Source organism: Gavia stellata, chromosome 28, assembly GCF_030936135.1.
Source record: "Gavia stellata isolate bGavSte3 chromosome 28, bGavSte3.hap2, whole genome shotgun sequence".
Taxonomy (NCBI): domain Eukaryota; kingdom Metazoa; phylum Chordata; class Aves; order Gaviiformes; family Gaviidae; genus Gavia; species Gavia stellata.
In genome coordinates, this window is record NC_082621.1 from 441,001 (window position 1) to 458,758 (window position 17,758).

Genomic DNA, 17,758 nt, shown 5'->3' on the forward strand with positions numbered 1-17,758 from the left:
GGAAGTGCAATCAGGAAGCTGCAACCCCCTCGGTGATGAGACCACTTTCAGGAAGAGGCCCGTGCTGGTCGGTCGGTCGGTCGGTCGGTCGGTCGGTCACCCACCCTCAGTGCAGGCCCAAGTTCGGCTCCCGCCGAGGACGGCGGCGCTCTGCACGGCCCCACCTCAGCGCCTTCCTGGTCACGGGGCCCGGTCCCGCCAATCAGGGCGCGCCTCCTCCGTGGCCCGCCACGCGCCGGGCCTCAGCCAACCACTCGACGCCCTGCTCCCTCTGTCCCAGCGCGTAGCGAGCCTGCGTCACCTGCACCCTTCCGATTGGCCAGCCTCCCTGCCGGATGTGGCGTCGCCGCGCTGTACGGACGCGGCGGTTGGGAAGATGGCGGCACCGCGGGAGCCGGGCGGGGAGGCGGCGTTCGCGCGGCGCATCGACCCTGCGCGGGAGCCGGGGCTCAGCCCCGAGCAGCGCCTTCACATGGCGGAGGTGGAGCGCGCCCAGCGCCAGCGCGCTCTGCAGCGGCGGCTCCGCGGCCGCAACGCGCTGCTGGCCCTCGGCATCGGCGCGGTGGCGTTTGGCATCTGTATCCTCCGGCGGCGGGGCGGGGCCGGACCGGGGGGACGCGCCGCGACTGGGCTGCGCCCGCTGTTTTCCTTAACACCCCCCCCCAGACGGCTACACCTTCTACTCGGTGTCCCAGGAGCGGTTCCTGGATGAGCTGGAGCAGGAGGCAGAGGCGGCACGGGCGCGGGCACAGGCGCGGGCCGAGAGCGCAGCGAGCTAAGCAGGGAGGGCCTGGCTCAGCCCGGCCCCAGCGAACCCCGTGAGTGAGCTGCCCCCGCGGAGCAGGATGGGCCTCAAGCACAGGGGAGTCGCCTGGCCCTGAGCACAGGGCAGCCGCCCTTGTGGGGGTCTGGGCCTGCACGGTGCTCAGTGCGGTCTAGGGAAATGCACTGGGAGGGCTCCCCTGCAGGCAGCCGCCTTTCTCCTGGAGAGCGAATAGAGTCCTTGCCAGGGACTTGCTCCTGGGAAGGGCAGGGGTGCCCAGGTGCCCTTCACTTTCCATAATAAATACCCTGTTTGGAGACTGCATCAGCACCTGTTATTAAAGCAGCTGGTGGCCAGAGTCCCACTCAGGTGTCTGCTGAGATGGGGGAATTTTCTATTTTGCTCTTCATTTTATCGTGAGCCAACAGCAAGGATGGTGTCCACAAGTCCCGCTGGACAGACATAGACAGACCCCATTTGTATTTTAATTCGTATTTATGAAAACACTTTCCAGACATCAGTTTGTAACAAAGTGCACCTGCTGCCATTCCTGGTGCACCAGCTCCATCACCTTAGGGGGCCAAGGGAAGCTTCTTCCCGCCCCGCAGCCGGCTCGTTCTTGGCTGCACAGAGCGAGATGAGGGTGGCAGTGACCAGGGCAGCCCTGGGGCGGTGGTCTCGGGTCCCACACGTGTTCCCACACAGGGAGCGAGGCTGGAGCAGCCCCAGGGCAGAGCTGGAGGACCGTGTGGTGGCAGGGGTGGGGATGTGTTGTGACTGGGACGCAGTGGGGGTGTGGTGCTGCTTGGGGCAGGGTGCCTATGGGGCCCAGTTCTGCCTGTACAGGTTTAGCTCAGAGTAAAGCCATGAAGGATGGCGGCGCCTCGCATGTGTCCTGCAGCTGGGGCCAGGCTTGAGCAAACGGGCTGGGAACGGTGGGGAAGGGGCTGGGGGGGGCTCAAGGAAGGACGACACGGGAGGACGAGTGTGGGACAGGCCTGCCCTCCGATACAGAGGCAAGAGGTACCCTGCTGCAGGTGCACAGCTGAGGGGCACAGAGGTGGAGGCGGCGGCTGGGATCCCCAGGGCAGGCACCCAGCTGGCTCAGCCCAAGGGTCCTGGGTGCCCCCAGGGCCAGCGTTGTCCTCCCAGGAGGTGCAGGGGCTCTCGCCCGCTCCTGGGGCAGCAGGCACTTGGTTGAGGTAGTTCATGAAGTCTCTCCTGGCCAGCTGGCTACTGGGGAGAGAAGCAGCAGTGAGCTGGGGCCCGCTGGGAGCGCAGTGGGGCTGCCGGCAGTGGGATCAGCCCCCTGCCTCTTACCATCCGGCTGAAGTCATCGGCGAAGGTCACCCCCTTGCTCAGACGCTGCTCCTGTGAGCCGGTGCTGCTGCCGCTCAGCGAGTTACGGCGCATGATGCCTGCTGGGACAGACCGGCCCTGAGCAGGGGGCACCAATGGGGGTGCAGAGCTATGCTTCCTGCAGGCCCGACCCCCCTCGGCCCCAGGGGTCACTGTCCCGCAGCCCCCACCCAGCCCGCAGGGGCCCCAGGAGGGAGCTGGGGTAGCAGAGCCTGGCACCTGGGGGCTGTGCCAGCTCCAGGCGCTGCAGGCTGTTGCGGCGGGAGGGATTGAAGCTGCCCTTGGAGAGGCGTCGCTGGCGGCTGGAGAGCATGGCGGCGGGGGAGACTATGCCCAGGGGTGGCTGCTTCCCCATCCGCAGGTAGAGCTCCTCGATCTCTTTTTTCTGGGCACTCTGCAACAGCTGCACCTCAGCCAGGTGCCTGGGGAGGAGATGGAGGCTTGGCAGACGAGCCATGTGCCATGCCACACGCAGCCCAGCCAGGGCCTCCAGGGAGGGGGCATCATCCTCCCACCTGGGGTGGGTGGGAAGACCTGTCCCCTCCTGTAGCCCCTGCGCTGCCTCCTGGGTGCAGCCCACCACCCTGCTCCCCCTCAAGCCGTAGGGCCCCCCGGTCAGCTTGCAACGGGACTGCTCACTTCTGGCGCAGGTTTTGCAGCTCCTCCCAGATCTCCTCGTCCTCGCTCTCGGTGTCATCACTGCTCAGGTAGGACAAGCTGCGGGAGTAGCTCAGCCATACCTGGCTCAGCACTGCCTGCGGTGCGCTCTCTGTGCCCTCCTCCCCAGGGCCCTCCCGGTCGCTTTCCGCTGGTGCCACTGTGCCCTCCTCGGCCTCAGGGTCCTGCTCTGCCATCTCCAGCATCGAGTCCGAGTTGCTGCTTGAGGTGCCCCCTGTGTCGGGGGCCACGGGCACAGGAGAGCCGCTCACTGCCACCTCCGCACTGCACTGCTCACCCTCGCTGCTGTCTGGCACCAGGGAGGTTGCTGCTGGGTCCTTGGTTGGTGTCACCTGGAACCGGCCCAGGATCTGGGGCTTGGCTTCTGCCAGGGACAGGGGGCAGCTGGTGGGGTTCAGGGCACGTGGGCTGGCAGGCACATCGTGGTGCCCCGGCACAGACGTGGCTGCACAGCGCAGCCTTGGCCCTTCCCCACCTCACCTTCATTGATGGGCGAGAGCCGGGCCTTGGGCACACTGGGAGCTGGCGACTCCGAGACGATGAGCGAGTGGCTGGGCTTGGGGGAGCCGGGCGGCCCCTGCAGGCACCCGAGCACTGTCAGCCACCCCACCCCACATCCCTCCACGTCTCCTGCCCACCTCCGCTGCTGCTCCCATGCTCTGGGACCCACCGCCCTCTCAGACCTCCCTGCATCCCAGGGGCTCCCCATGCCACAGCGCATCCCGTCACATCCCAGGATGGCATCCGCAGTGACAACCTGGTCCCCCCCAGCACTAAGCCCCACCTCAAGCAGCCCTGGGGAGCCCCTGCCACCCCCATACTCACTGTGCTGCCTTCTGGGCTCCCTGGCGTGGATGTGCTCAGCGATGGCAGGATAATCTCCCCAGCCTCAATGCCTGCGGGGCACGGTGGGGCCGGTGCCAGGGGAGGGAATGGCATGGGCCCCCCAGCAGTGGGGACATCAGCTCCCGCTGACTCCAGGGTCCCACCGCAGGCTGGGGCTGGCTTGGCCATGCTGGCAGGGTCAGGGTAGACAAAGCGTGGAGGTCCCAGGACGAGGCTCTGTGGCCGCAGCAGCAGTGGGGGGTAGAGGTGCCCACCTGAGCTGGCGATGGAGGAGACGGCGGGCAGCAATGTGTGAGCCACGCTCATCACTGCCAGGGAGAAGACGTTGGCCAAGGACAGGAGGGGGGCAGTGGGGGACCAGGGCGTGCTGGTCACAGTGGGGCTCAGGGGGCTGCTAGGCCCGCTGGGGACAGGGGATGTGGGGAGTGGCAGCGGAGACAGGAGGGCTTGGGGCAGGGCTGGTGGGACAGGCCCCCCTGGGGTGCTCGGGGAGGTCTGTGAGAACACCGGCGATGCCGTCACCCAGGAGGGAGCTGTCGAGATGAGGGGCCAAGTCTGCATGGAGCCTGTGGAGAGAGGAGTGTCAGGAGCAGCCCCTGATCCCCACGAGACCTCTCCACCCCCCTGCCCAGGCAGCTCCAAGCCCCATGCCCGTGAGGGACCGGCCAAGGTGCAGCGGCTGCACAGGCTGCAGCCAGCAGCCCCAGAGGAACAGACATGTCTCACTCTGCCAGGGCTGGTACCTGCGGAGGAGCCCGGCAGCATCGTCCGCAATTCATGGGCTGGGGCTGCCGGCAGCTCCGTTGGGCTGGCGAGGTCGTTCTCTGACACGGAGCTGCTCGGCGACGGCAGGACAGGGGACTGGACCAAGAGGCTGGGACTGGTGCAGCCCAGGTCTGTGGCACAGGGGTGATAGTCGATGCTCAGCCGAGGCAGGACGTGCCCCGCAGGAAACCCTAGGTTCAGCCAGGGCCATCACCCGCCCTGCACAGAGCTGGGGGGGTGATGGGAAGGGCCCACACAGGGGCAGAGACGTACCGCTGAGCGAGGAGGAGGAGGAGATGGAGCGCGAGAGTTCCTGCAGGTGCAGGTCCGCCTGCTGAGGGGGATGTGGCTGAGGCCAGCACCAGGGCAGAGACCCCAGACCGCCTGAGTCAAGCCCCCGCTGGCCCCCACCCTGGCCCCAGCACGTGCAGGGACAGGAGCCAGCAGCTCCGCCAGGCGGGGGGGGGCACCATGACCCATTGCAGGAGTGGGCAAGTGACCCAGAGCCACAGGCACAGGGCCACTCCTGCCCAGGGCTGGAGAACCCTGCACCCCAGCCCCTTCCCCGCTGGGCTCCCAGGCCCAGGCAGCACCCCCAGCAGCGCTCAGCGTCAGTGTTTTCCCCAGTGCTGGTGGGGCCAGGCTGGGCACTCACAGGGCTGCCTGCGCCACGCTCAGCCTCGGGGCTCTCGGGCAGCTCAGCAGTGCCACGCCCATCCTTGCGGAGCAGGGTCTCCACGCGGTGGATGATGTCCCGGATGCGGTGGATGAAGCCATCCTGCTCTGACTTAAGGATGAACTCGTTGTGGACCTGGGGGCAGAAGGGCCAGTCAGCATCCAGCATGGACAGGCAGCCCTCTCCCTTGCCCCCCCACCCCGTGCTCACCATGACGGCTGCAATTTCCTCTGGGTTGTCCCCATCCAGGTCAAACTTGAAGGTCACCATCTTGTTGTTGTAAGTCTGCAGCTGGCACTCCACCACCCGGTCGTTCTTGTCAGAGATCTGTGGGCGGCAGGGCTGGCTCAGCCCGGGGAGTGCCCGCCTGCCCACCCGGCGCCCGCAACACTCACGTTGGTGATGCGCAGCCTGGAGCGGGCTCGGCGCCGCAGCAGCTTCCCTGAGGCCCGCTTGGGTGGCAGCTTGGCGCTCCACTCACTGGCCGAGAGGCCCTCGCAGCCGTCGCTCATGCCGGACGCCACGTCCGAGGCATAGCTGTGGGAAACCCCAGCACCGGAGCATCAGCGCACCCATTCCCAGCTGCTGCGCTCCCTATCCGGCCCCTGCCTGGCCCCCCACAACCTCACCTGTCCACTGGGGAGGAGAAGCCACTGGCGGGGGGAAGGTGCTCAGTGGGCAGCTGCACCGCGATGCTCTGTGGGGAGAGGACAGCGTGAGCTGGTGCGACAGCCACCCTGACTCCCAGCCCTGCGGGGCCCTGCTCACCGTGGGGAAGCAGCGCACAGGGCGGGCAGGCGGTGGGCTGGCAGGGTCCCCTGCTGAAAAGCTGCGATGGGCCGGGTCTGGGGAGTCCAGGAAGCCAGAGGAGCTCAGGTAGCCGTCTGTCTCACAGTCAGCTGCGGAGGAGCGCTCATGTGAGCACGGCTGGATCCAGAGCCCCCCCTTCCCGGCTTGCACCCCCAGGAAACCGCTTTGGGGCTGGGTGCATGGTACAGCTGGAGGTGGGGAGGGACATTCCCCCCCACCGCCGCCCGCCTGCCTCCTGCCCCGGGTTGCCCTGATGTCCCCTCGCCCAGCGCCTACGCACAGGTGGCTGAGGAGTAGCTGGTGTGCCGGTAGGCGAAGTGCTGGTCAGCCTCTGGCTCCTCAGGCTCCGGGGGAAAGGCGCTGCTGAAGATGGAGTCCCCGGAGCCAGGGGTGGCCGGGGTGGGCGTGGGGGCACCAGATGGCAGTGGGGGCTTGAGGTCCTCCAGCAGCCGCAGGACGCCCGGCGGCTGCTCTGGCTCCGCAGGCGATGGCATGTCCTGGGCACGCTTCAGCTTCTCCCGCTTGCGCTTGATGGCGACCACGCGGTCCCGTACCGCCTTGGCCACCAGCTTGTAGTCGGCCTCGCAGACAAAGCCCAGGACCACCTGCGTGGGAGGGGGCTCATCACACTGGGGGCACAGGGACCCTGCGGCGCCCAGGGTCCCTCTGTCCCTGCACCCACCATCTCCTGGGCCACCTCCTCCGCCACGTCCTTGTAGAGCTCAAAGAGGAACTCGATGGCGTTGTTGTCCTTGTACTTGCCGTGCAGCTTCTTCGTGTCATCCATGCGCAGCCAGAGCTTGAGCCCAGACTTGACACCGTCGTCCTCCTCAGCCAGCTCCACATGCACCCCTGTGTCCTCCTGGAAGAAGGAGTGCTCCAGCAGGTCCTGGATGGTATACCTGCGGGGAGCACAGCTCAGCACGGGGCCGGGGGCCAGGGAGGGGGTATGCCACCCAGGCCCCCTGCTCCTCCCCACCTCTCATTCTTGTCCATGCGGATGCAGCCCTCGATGATCTCCTTCAGCTCCGGAACTTTCACCTTGTAGAAGCTGCTGGGCTTCAGACCCTGGGGGTGACGGGCGTCAGCGCCTCCTGTGCCAGACCCTGCCACGGCGCTGGACTTCCAGGACTCGGGGCTGAACCCAGGCTCTGCAGGGCCCCAGGGCCACCGGACGCTCCCCAGGTAGCCATAGCCCTGCAGCCCCCAGCACTCCTAAGCACAGCCCCTCCCAGCAGTGGGGACATGTGGGGACAGGGCTCCCAACCCAGGGCCCCACCAGCCCGGCTATGGCTCCCGTGGCCGGTCCACATGTGCCTGCACAGGCAGGCAGGGCCAGGATGCCCCAGGGCTCCAGGTTTCCACCCCAGCAGGCAGGAGCCGGCTGGGACCAGCTGGAGCAGTCGCGGTGCCCCGGCAAGGCTGGCCAAGATGACCCACTCCCGTTCCACCCCATTAATGTGCTGGCAGCACCTGGCACGGGGTGAGGGACACGGGGTTTGGCCAAGCCATGACCTCCCCTGCCCCCCGCGGGCCCCGTGCCCTGGCACGGCACCCTCTCACTGCCCAGAGTATTTTTAGCTGTTTGCACAACTTGCACGGTGATGTGTTTTTAGGGACCAGTGAGGCCCCCCCCCGCCCCCTTGCCACAGCTCCCGTCCCCACGGCACCAGCCAGCAGCATCACCCCCAGCCCAGGGGCTGGGGCCGCTCACCGAGGTGACCTTGCGGTAGATCTGGGCAGCGTTCTGGCACTCGGAGTAGGGATACTCTGAGGTGGCCATCTCCAGCATGCACATCCCGAAGGCGTAGACGTCCACCGCCTCGTCGTACTTCTCCTCGTACATCTCCGGTGCCATGAACTCAGGGGTGCCTGGGGGCAGCAGCGGGGCTCAGCACCCCTGGGGCACCGACCCACCCGCAGCCACCACGGGGCAGCCGCAAGCCCTGCCCCGCCGGGGCCGCGCCAGGACCCCACCTATGACGCTCTTGGCAAAGGAGGCTCGCTTCAGCGTGGCCAGGCCCAGGTCCCCAATCTTGACCGAGCCAGTGGGGCCCGTGATGAAGATGTTGTCGCACTTGAGGTCACGGTGGATGATGGGGGGCGAGCGGGTGTGCAGGAAATGCAATCCCTTGAGGATCTGCCGGCTCCAGCGCTGCAGCACCTTCAGCTTCATCTCCTTGAACCGCTTCAGATAGCTGCCGGGGGACCCATGGGGCTCAGACCCACGCCCCAGCCCACCCTTCTCCCACCGCCGTGCTGAGCCTGTCTGGACGTGGGTGCCCATGCAGGGCAAGTGGCAAAGAGCACCTGGGAGTCAGGGGTTCCCAGTCCCCTCCCTGGCAGGGCTCGGCAGAGGCAGCCCAGAAAAGGCAGCCCAGGAGGAGCCAAGCTCCCTGAGCTGCCAGTGCCAGGAGCCAGCCGGGGCGAGCAGCCAGTGCTGCTGCCCTGCTTGGCACCGCGGTGCCCAGGCCACACCGTCCCTGCAGAGCATGGTGCCAGTGAAGCTCCTGGGTCTCCAAACATCCAGCAGTGAACCCCAACTTCTACCTCCAGCTCCCAGCCCTGCCCCATCATCCACCCAAATCCCACGTGAGTCCACCGCAGCCCGCCATCCCCACCCGAATGGCCACATCAAGTGCCCAAGCAGAGGGTGCAGACCTGTTCCTCGCCTCCCCGTCGCCACAGGGACCCCATCCCCTCCCCTGCACACCCTGACCTGGCGGTCCCTGCTCACGTTTTCAGGGTGCCGGACGTCATAAGCTCTGTGACCAGCACGATGCAGATCTGGCCTTTGACAGACGACTTCCAGGAGTCATAAAAGCGGACAATGTTGGGATGCTGCAGTCCCTTCAGCATCTCCACCTCCTCGCTGAACCGCTGCCGCTCCGTCTTTGACAGCTTCCGTGTCTGCGGGAGCCAGTGGAGAGGTGAGGGGGGCACACAGGGTCCCCAGCGAGCACAGGGGGATACCCTGGCTTACAAGAGACCCTCACGTCCTCGTCCCCACTCCCTATGTACGAGGCAGCAGGGGCTGCCGTGGCCCCAGCACAGAGCTGGGGTCAGACCTGCTGTCCCCCAGCACAGGGGCTCACATGGGGCTGAGGCCATCCCAGACATGGTCTCACCCCACATGGCTGGTCCCTGCACCCCAGCCCTCTGTGGCGCTGCTCTGGATGGAGCCGCTCTCCCCTGGTTTGGGGAAGGATGGCCAAAGTCTCCCATGACAGGTGGTGCACCGAGAAGCCCGTGGGCTTCCCTGCTGTGAAAACTGCCCTGTGCCAGGGCCGCCCGTCCCCACTGCTCTTAGGTCCCAGCCACTGCCCACCACAGGACGGGGATCCCCAGCCTGCAGCCACCCAGCTGACAAGACACGCAGGGGCTCTGCAACGGCCGCTGTCTGCCGGTGTGCCCCGTGCAGACCCAGCGGCCGCGGCCCCTCTGCCCCCCAGGACAGCCCTGCCCCCCGCCGGGGCACCACCGGCTCCCAGCACCAGGCACCGGCATGGCAGGGTGCCGGGCCAACCTCAATGAGGCCTTTGTTGGGGAAAGCAGGCGGGGGAGGCTCCAGCCCAGGTTTTTCCATGTTCCTCCTGCTCGAGTTAATTAAAATGGAAACTGAAGCCGAGCGCTGACACAGGCACTGTGCGGAGCTGGGGCCGGGAGCCAGCGGGGAGGACGCAGACCCCTCCTCGACCTGGAGGGACACAGCCCCGAAGTGCAGGAAGGGGGGAGCGGGCCAGCCAGACCCAGAAGGAGCCGGGTCCTGCCACAAGCCCCGGCAGCTGCGAGTGCTGGGTGCCAAGCCCTGGGCAGGAGCAGAGCAGCATCCCCTGTGATCACTCCACCGCAGCCCAGGACCCCAAACGGTCCGGCCACTGCAGAGCTTGGAGGACGCCCAGCCAGGACCCCCAGCCCACGCTCGCGGGACGGAGGAAACCCGAGCTGCCGCAGGCGGCCTCTGTGCCCCCACCGCCAGGCACTGCCAGAGCTGTGCTCAGCTCCTTGGCCAGTGGCCGCCATCCATCAGCCTGGGCAGCTTTTGTAATATTTTCATTGCATCACAGCCGGCCCCACGGCCAGGCTGGAGCCGCTCCATAATCCCCTCTGCTTTTAACACACGCTCAGGGACCCGACTCAGCCCAGATGAGAACCTGAGCCCTGCTGCAGCGGGATGAATGGGACCTTTCATACCCAAGGAGGAAAACAGCAACCGAAGCCCCTGCACGGCCCAGCGGCACACCGGCTGCCCTGCCCAGTGCCACAGCCGCCCTCGGACCCCCTGGCCCCCCACTCCCCACCGAGGAGCCTGGAGGCTTCACTGCACCCCACAAACCTGCAAGGGCACAGGGGAAGCCAACATGGGCTACGAACAGCGGCAGGAAGTCACGGGCAGCCATGGCTCTCCCAGCTCAGCGAGAGGGGACCCCGCTTGCAGCGGTTGTACCAGCACGGCCCCCACCATGACACCCCCAACCCCAGGCAGAACCCTCGGCACGAGGCCACCTCTCCCAGGGTGCCTGGAGCAAGGGCTGGGGGAGCCAAGCTCGTCCCCCAAGCGTGTGCCAGCACTGCTGGGCTCATCCAGCACTGTTCCTTCTGCACAGCTGAAGTGGCAGCCAGTCCCGTGGACGGGCGTCCCAACACTCTCCCCACTGAGTGCCGGCAGTGAGGAGCAGAGCCCAGTCGGGCCCCAGCCTGGCCAGAGGAGCTGCTCATCCAGGGACTGGGCACCAGGGAGGGCAGGGCGGGCAGGGCTGCCAACAGAGTCCTGCCACCCCACGCCCCCCGCACGCAGGGACACCGTGTCCTTTCCTAGCAGCACCTCGCACAGGGCAGAGGAGGACGCTGGGGATGGCAGCATGTGGCCGAGGAGCTGGGTGGCAGCGATCCAGCTCCATCCTGCGAGCCAGGAGCTGGCTGCTGGGAAGCCCGGCATGGCCAACGGCGGGAGCTGAGGCCAGCATGGGAGGAGGGAGGGCCAGGCACAGTGGCCGAGGACAGCTCTTGCCTCAGCGGCAGAAGGCTCTTCCCAGCATGAGGAAGTGCCGGTGCTCAGTGCAGAATCCGCAGCCCTCGCAGGGCCCCGGCTCCGCAACACCCCAGGCAGGGAGTGCTGGTGGCAGCCTGTGAAAGCCCCGTTGTGCAGGGCTGGGAGTCGCGCCTGGAAAAGGGTCACTTGTGCACTGGAGGGACGTTCATAGCGATGCTCTGGCGGGGCGCGGAGCAGGCACTGGAGACTGCCCAGCACCCTCTCTCTGGCCATGGCCACAGCACCTCCAGCCACAGAGAAGTCCCAAGCCTCCCAGCTCCCTGGCAGTGGAGCCGGCACTACAGCAGCAGTGGGTGCCCGCACCCCACCGCTCCTCCGCGTAGGTCTGCCCTGCACCACTTGACAAGCAGTGACCACATACACACACTCGCAGGTGCACAAGCACGCACACACTCGCATTCCCAAGCCCACAGGGCCCCTGTCGAGCAAACTCCCACCCACCCACCCACCCCCCCATCCCCCCCCCCCCCCGTCTCCTCGGTTTGTCTCCTGGACAGGCAGAGCTCCCGGCCCCATGCAGGGCTGAGCCCTGGGTGCTGCCCCAGGGCCAGTCACAGCATGATTCCCAACCACAGTGCAGGAAGGATGAGCTGGACATGTGATGGACAGGATTTTGGGAAGATGCAGGAATTTGGAAAGAAAGGTGCCCCACAGCCCCTGGGGCAGATGGATGAGGTTACCTGCCTGACCTGGTCAAGGGAGCTGGGGGAGGCACGGCAGCACCCGCTGCCCAGGCTGCTCTCGCCTGCAGGGAGACCCACAGGAAAACCACTCACGGCCAGGTATTTACAGCTCAATCCCACTCCGGGCCTCCGGTTTCCTCCCTGCTTCCTCCTTCCCCACTGCCCACAGCACCTATCAACAGAAATAGTCCCCAGTCTAAAGCTGGAAAGCACAAACAGGTCACGGCAGGGCTGTGGGATGCGGGCAGAAGGCAAAGACAGATGCCACGTTCAGGACTGGGGCGCAGTGGCACAGGGGGACAGGGACAGGCACGTCCCCAGAGGGGTCCCACAGGAAGGCAGGGGACAGGCAAAAATGGCCTCCAGGTTGCCAGGCACCAGGAAGGGAAGGGCAGGGCAAGGACAGCACGGAGAGCTGGGATTTGGGATCGGGAGCCATCACGGCAGCTGGACGAGGCTCTCTGGACCAGAACAGGTCAGGGCTGAGGTTAGGTATTCATTTAGAATTGAAAGGCAATAAAAGGAGAACTGTGAAAAACACAGGACAAAGCTATTTTTAAAAGGGCAGAACCACAACCATTTTTATTTGCGGTTCCAAATCCCGTATTTGTGTCACAGTGTCTGATTCTTTGCATGATTGCTGAAAAAAACACTTTTAAAAGTCTGCTTCTGTACTCTCAGCCCCTTGTGGGACGTGGATTTGGGGACAAGAGACACTGGTTAAAGAGCAGTCAGTGGGACGGGGCTGAATACCAGGTGGGGAAGGGAAAGGGCTGGGGAGGGAGTGACAGGGGGCAGGCGCCGGGGCTGCGTGGGACAGGAGCGGGGCCAGGGCTGCCTGCGCCAGCCAGCCCTCGAGGGGCTCTCAGCTACAGCTGGGCTGCACTCCCCTGTGAGGGTGACGGCAAGTGGCAGAGGGGAGCCAGGTCTGCCAGGTCTCCCAGACACCGCGGGATGCTCACAGGACCATCCCTGGCAGGAGCTCGGTCTCTCCGCACACGTCCCCCGCAACCTCCCCGTGGGCCAAGTGAGTGGCTGCCGCGGCCACAGCCTGTGCCGGCACGGCAGGCTCACAGGGCAGGCAATGGGGCCAGCACGTGCCTGCTGGACTCCGGGCACAGAAGCGTTTTTGCTTCCTGACCCCATTTCCTCCACCTGGGAGGGTGCAGCCTCATCCCCCCAGCAGCCACCTCGCAAGACACCAGAGCTGCCCGTGCGCAGCCACAGGCACACCCTGCCTGCACCGCTGCCAGACCGTGGCCAGCTCTTTGCCAAACAGAGGGCTGTGTGCACGCAGGATGGCACCGGGAGCCACATCCAGCCCCAGCGAACACACGGGAGCCACTCTGACACAGCTAGGGTGGGGACAGGGGCCCCACAGGGCAGTGCAGCCTGGCCTGGCTGTGGGGACAAGCAGGAGGGTAGGGAGCGAGACGTGCTGCCAGCCCCGCTACGCGTGCCGGCGGCCAGCGCAAGGGAGCTGGGGCACATCTGCGATGAGGAGCTGAAGACCCACAGGGAGGGACACGGAGCGAGCTATGCGGGAAGCACCAGGCATGGCTGACTCATCCAGAGAAGGTCCTGGGCTCGCCAAGGAGAGCCCTTCCCTGCCAGCAGCAGGCTGGCGCTTCCCCCGCTGCCCAAAGGGACGCGGGACTCAAACAGAGCTCAGGGGCGTTCGGATGGAGCCGTGGGGCCGCGCGAGGGAGCGCACGCTGAGCCGGCTGTCAGCAGCCAGCTGAAGTAATTGTGCAACCCACGAAGGCAGGCGGAGGCCCAAGACCTCACCTTCCTCGCTAAGAGGCCACAGTCAGCTCCTCCAGAAATGACCCACTGCTATCTCAGGATCTCTTCTTGCACTACTGGGCTGCAGCCACCCCAGGGACCCAGCCTGGGCAGCCACCTGCAGCTGCACCAAGGTTTTAGGAACACGACAACAAACTCGTAAGACGCGTTTTTCCGTGTAAACAAGGACTTGGACCTTCCAGCCACAGCAGCACCCCCCAGGGTCAGGAGCCTGTCGGAGACTTTGGACTTCGCCAAAGCCCCTCCCCAGGGGCTCCAAGGAGAAAAGGGAGCCCCACAGCATGGCTCTCGCTGTGCACGTCCATGGACGAGATCAGGCCCATCAAAAGCAATGGGCAAGAGAAGGCATTGTGGAGCCAACGCCTTCACCACTGCCCTCAGCGTCCCTCTGTTAGTATCCCGCTGCCGGGCTGCAGAGCGGCAAAGGGGACGGAGGAGTGCGGCAGCAGAAAGGAGATGGGAACGCTGCTCAGAGACCTGGAAAACCCCAGGTCCAGGTGCTCCCAGCAGAGAGCCCCTGGCAGCATCGCAGAAACCATACGCAGGTGCCCATGGACACCACTTCAGCCAAGGACAAGCAGCCGGCGCGCACCAAGGTCACGCCGTACCCTGCTCCTGACTGACGCCCAGCCCCAGGCTCGCTGTAGACACGTGCCCCAGAACACGCCGAGGGCTATCACAGCAACCCTCAGAGCCAGCTCCAGCACTGGCACAGGCACGCATGCGGAGGCCAGCACAGGAGAGGGCATCCCTGCCCTCGCTGCCCTTCCAAAGGGAAAGCGGCAAGCTGATGGGTACTGAAAATGCAGTGGGGTGCTCAGTGCGGGCAGCTGGTCCTGGATCCACCTGTAAACCCCCGGAGCAGGGACTGGCACCGGGAGCGCAGCCGCCCCGGTGTGCTCCATACGGCAGGCAGCGGGAAGGCAAATGGAAAACAGCACGTGACGGGCAGGAGGCCCGGGAGCAGCAGCGTTAAGCTGGGAGCCCGGGCCCGGGCCGGGAGCCCCGCGCAGCGCCGAGGCGCGGGCAGAGACGGGCACAGCGCCGGGCGGCGAGGGGAGCCCGAGCCCGGCCGCAGGCGCCCGGCCCCGCTCTGCTGCTGCAGCCCGGCTGCGGAGGGGCGCCGACGTGCCTGGCAGAAACGGGGGATCTCGGGTCCCTGCGCTCTCGGGGACGGGCTCCAGCCCGGGGAGATGCCCCGCGGGTCCCACACGGCAGCCCGGGCAGAGGGGCTGAGGGCCGGGGGGGGCGGCTGCCCACCCCAGAGGAACTGGACGGAGAAGGGCCCGACTGCCCCTGCCGACGCCCCCTCCCCGGGGCGGGGGTCTGCGGGAGCGGGCAGGACGCGGGCAGGGACAGAGCGCGGGCGGCCGCCTCCCCGCCCCCGGCAGCGCGGCCCCGCGGGCGGCCGTACCTGCAGCTCGCACCAGGCCACCTCCACGGTGGTCTCCGTGTCCAGCCCCTTGTAGACGGTCTTGAAGGAGCCGCGGCCGATCTCGATGTCGAACTTGAGGAACCGGCCGTCGGGGGAGGTGGCGACGGCGCGCGTCTCCACCTCCTCGCTCTCCGTCTCCTCCGGCTCCCGGCGCCCGGCGGCGCCCGGCGGCGGCGACCCTCCGCGCCCCCCGTCCGGCGCCGGGTAGCCCAGCAGCTCCAGCTCGGCCGAGCTCCGCCGGTTGAAGCGGGAGGAGGCGCGGCGGGAGTCGCGCCCCGAGGGCCGCCGGCCGCGGCTGCGGTGCGGGGCCCGCCCGGGGAGCCCCGGCCCCGGCCCCGGCCCCGGCTCCGGAGCAGAACCGCCGCCCGCCCGCTCCGCCTCGGGCTGCGACATGACTCCGGCGGCGGCGGGCTCGGCCGCCAGCATCGGCTCAGCCCGGCCCGGGGCGGCCGCTCCCGCGCAGCTTCGCACCTGGTGCCGCCGCGGCCCCGCAGCCAGGAGCGACGGCCGAGCCCCGGCCCGGGCACCGGCCCCGGCGCCGGCCCCGCCGCGGCCCCGCCCGGCGGCACCTCCCCCGCCCCGCCCGGGCCCGCCCCCGCGCGGCCACCGCCCCCCGCCTGCGCTGCGCCACCGGCCCCGCCACCGGGCCACCGGCCCCGCCACCGGGCGCCGGGCACGGGCACCGGGACGCGCGCCCAGCGCTGCGGCAGCAGAGGCGGGCTGCGCGCAGCGGGCGAGAGACCCCGCACCCTGGCACCGCGCACGGCCGCCCCGCAGCCCCGGCACCGCCCCGGCTGGCCCGCGGGGACGGTGGGCATCCCCCCCGCTGTGTTCCCCGCTCGGCCCTGGCCGGGGGGACACCGCCCGGCTCCCACCCGGAGCTCCGAAGCCGCGCTGCCGTGGCGCTGACACGGGGGCTCCGAGCCCTCCCCTCCCCGCAGGGCGGCCCCTTCCCTGCCCGCCGCCCCCGAGGGGGCTTCGGGGCCTAAGTCGAGCCGTAGGAAAGCGCCTGGTTTAGACATTTCCTCGGGTTCCGGAGCAGCGTGTCCAGGAGAAGCCCCGTCCCGCTCCCCGGGCTGCGGGATCAGCCCCCGCACTGCCTGCGCCATCCCAGACAGTCGGTGCTCTTCAGGTTTACTGCGGTCCGAAATCCTGAAATTAGGGTCATGCAAATAGGAAGATACGAACGCGTGTGTCAGCCCTGCGCCAGCCAAAAGCCCGGACAAGAGCTTGTTGTCTCTCCAGGTTAAACGAGGAGGTTGTTCTACCCGGTGAGGCTGTTTACACAAAACACAAAGCAATTGAGGCTGGCGCTAATTTCTTTTCCCTAAGGTCAGATTGTTTCTACTCAGCCATACCGGAAACATTAAGGAGAGGGTCGAGACAGGAGCACAGCCACGTCCTCCTCAAATGCTAACCTGGCACATGCAGGGTGACACTGGCTGATCCGGGACTGCTGGATCCACAGTACAGCTGCAGGCCACGTCCCACGCAGCTGCAGCCCCACAAACCCCCCTGTCCAGCGAGAGGAGGGAGAAGCGTTTAATGAAACGGGGCTCCTACAGAAGCCCTGGCTAGGCTGTGTCACAGCGCTGATCTCCTGTGTGCTGGCAGGCTCTGCTCCCTCCACACGACCCCGCTCGTCCAGCCCTGCTCTCCAGCTTACCAGAGGAGCCAGGTACCACCTCCCCAGGAAGGGTTTTGACCCATGTCGCCTTGCTGAGAGCCACTCGCCTGCAGCACCGGCTGGTGAGCAGAGAGCAGTGACCGCATCCTCACCCAGCCCTGTGCGCCCTGGAGCGTGCGTGGGGCACGGTCCCAGGGGAACAGCCACTGCCAGCTGAAAGACGCGTGTTCAGCGCCTGCCTCCTTGCAGGGCTCTGCCTGCTGCCTGCGGGAGAGGCGGCCCCTCGGCCAGAGCACGGGGAGTCCATGGCTGCCAGAGACAAAAGGCCGGGACAGACGGCTGATGGGTGCGGTGCTCGCGCTGGCCCTGGCATGGGAGATTCTCGTGTTGTAAGATGCGAGACAGTTTGACGCACCTCTGCCAAACAACGGGCTTTGTTCGGATGCACCCTGCCCCAGACCTGCCCAGAACATGCCTGCTTCTCTCCTGATCCATTGCCAGAAAGGGGTGCACCCGTGATCCCCTCACAGCTGCTTCTGATGCTGCATCCCTTGGGCTCCTGCTCCTGCTGAACTCTTTCCGCGAGCACCTCGCAGGCTGCACAAAGTAAGGAGCCCACGCAGGAGCCAGGCAATTGCTGTCCCAGCCCAGGAGGGCAGGAGGAGGCGTGCGAAGAGCTGTCCTTCAGCTTCTGCTTCTCCTCTGGAGCCCGTCACAGGACACAAGGCTGCAGCTTTTACTCATGTAACATATGTCAGGTTTAAAAACCTCCCTGCTTAAAAAGTAATTGCTTTTATTTTTATCCTGTCCTTGACTACAGCTTCCAGCAGAGGTGGAGATTTCAGTCCTTCCTGGCTGAAAATCCTCAGCCTGAGCTACAGGACAGGCAGTGCCACGTCTCGTTCTGCAGCTGCTGAAGCGGAGGCAAACCTGACAGCTCAGGCAGCGGCGGGGCCTGCCGGAGGATCGATCCCAGCACTGGCCAGTGCATGCTGATGGCTTCCTAAATTAAACAGGAAAACAGATCCGTCCTGGGAGGGAAAGGGTGCTCGCTGTGCTGGGAGCTCCCACCGCCCCGGGACAGGCGTGTGCTCCAGGGGCGCTCAGCTTGGCTGTCCCCAGCCTGGGGAGCCCAAAGAGAGAAAAACAGTCCCAGCTCCTCGCTCCCTCCGCACAGCACGGAGCAGGGCGGCTGTAGGATGGACCTGGCACATCCGTGACGGTGGCCCGAGGGCAGCCAGCCCTGAGCTGGGCAGG

General features: G+C 66.8%; 2 protein-coding genes across 2 annotated transcripts; one reads left to right on the forward strand and one right to left on the reverse strand.

Moving 5' to 3' along the window:
• The first annotated feature begins 370 nt into the window (after positions 1–370).
• On the forward strand, positions 371–1,158 carry LOC132319561 (cytochrome c oxidase assembly factor 3 homolog, mitochondrial). The gene is made up of 2 exons (XM_059830593.1): positions 371–578; positions 667–1,158. The coding sequence occupies exons 1-2, from the start codon at positions 377–379 to the stop codon at positions 777–779; spliced, it is 315 nt and encodes a 104-aa protein (XP_059686576.1). The 5' UTR covers positions 371–376; the 3' UTR covers positions 780–1,158.
• Positions 1,159–1,996: 838 nt separating this feature from the next.
• WNK4 (WNK lysine deficient protein kinase 4) lies at positions 1,997–15,300 on the reverse strand. The gene is made up of 19 exons (XM_059830146.1): positions 14,854–15,300; positions 8,635–8,807; positions 7,875–8,095; positions 7,612–7,769; positions 6,877–6,965; positions 6,580–6,799; positions 6,178–6,502; positions 5,856–5,986; positions 5,717–5,784; positions 5,483–5,624; positions 5,298–5,414; positions 5,067–5,222; positions 4,685–4,742; positions 4,390–4,542; positions 3,626–4,212; positions 3,281–3,377; positions 2,762–3,164; positions 2,342–2,544; positions 1,997–2,181 (listed from the first exon to the last, which is right to left on the reverse strand). The coding sequence occupies exons 1-19, from the start codon at positions 15,298–15,300 to the stop codon at positions 1,997–1,999; spliced, it is 3,933 nt and encodes a 1,310-aa protein (XP_059686129.1).
• Positions 15,301–17,758: the final 2,458 nt, after the last annotated feature.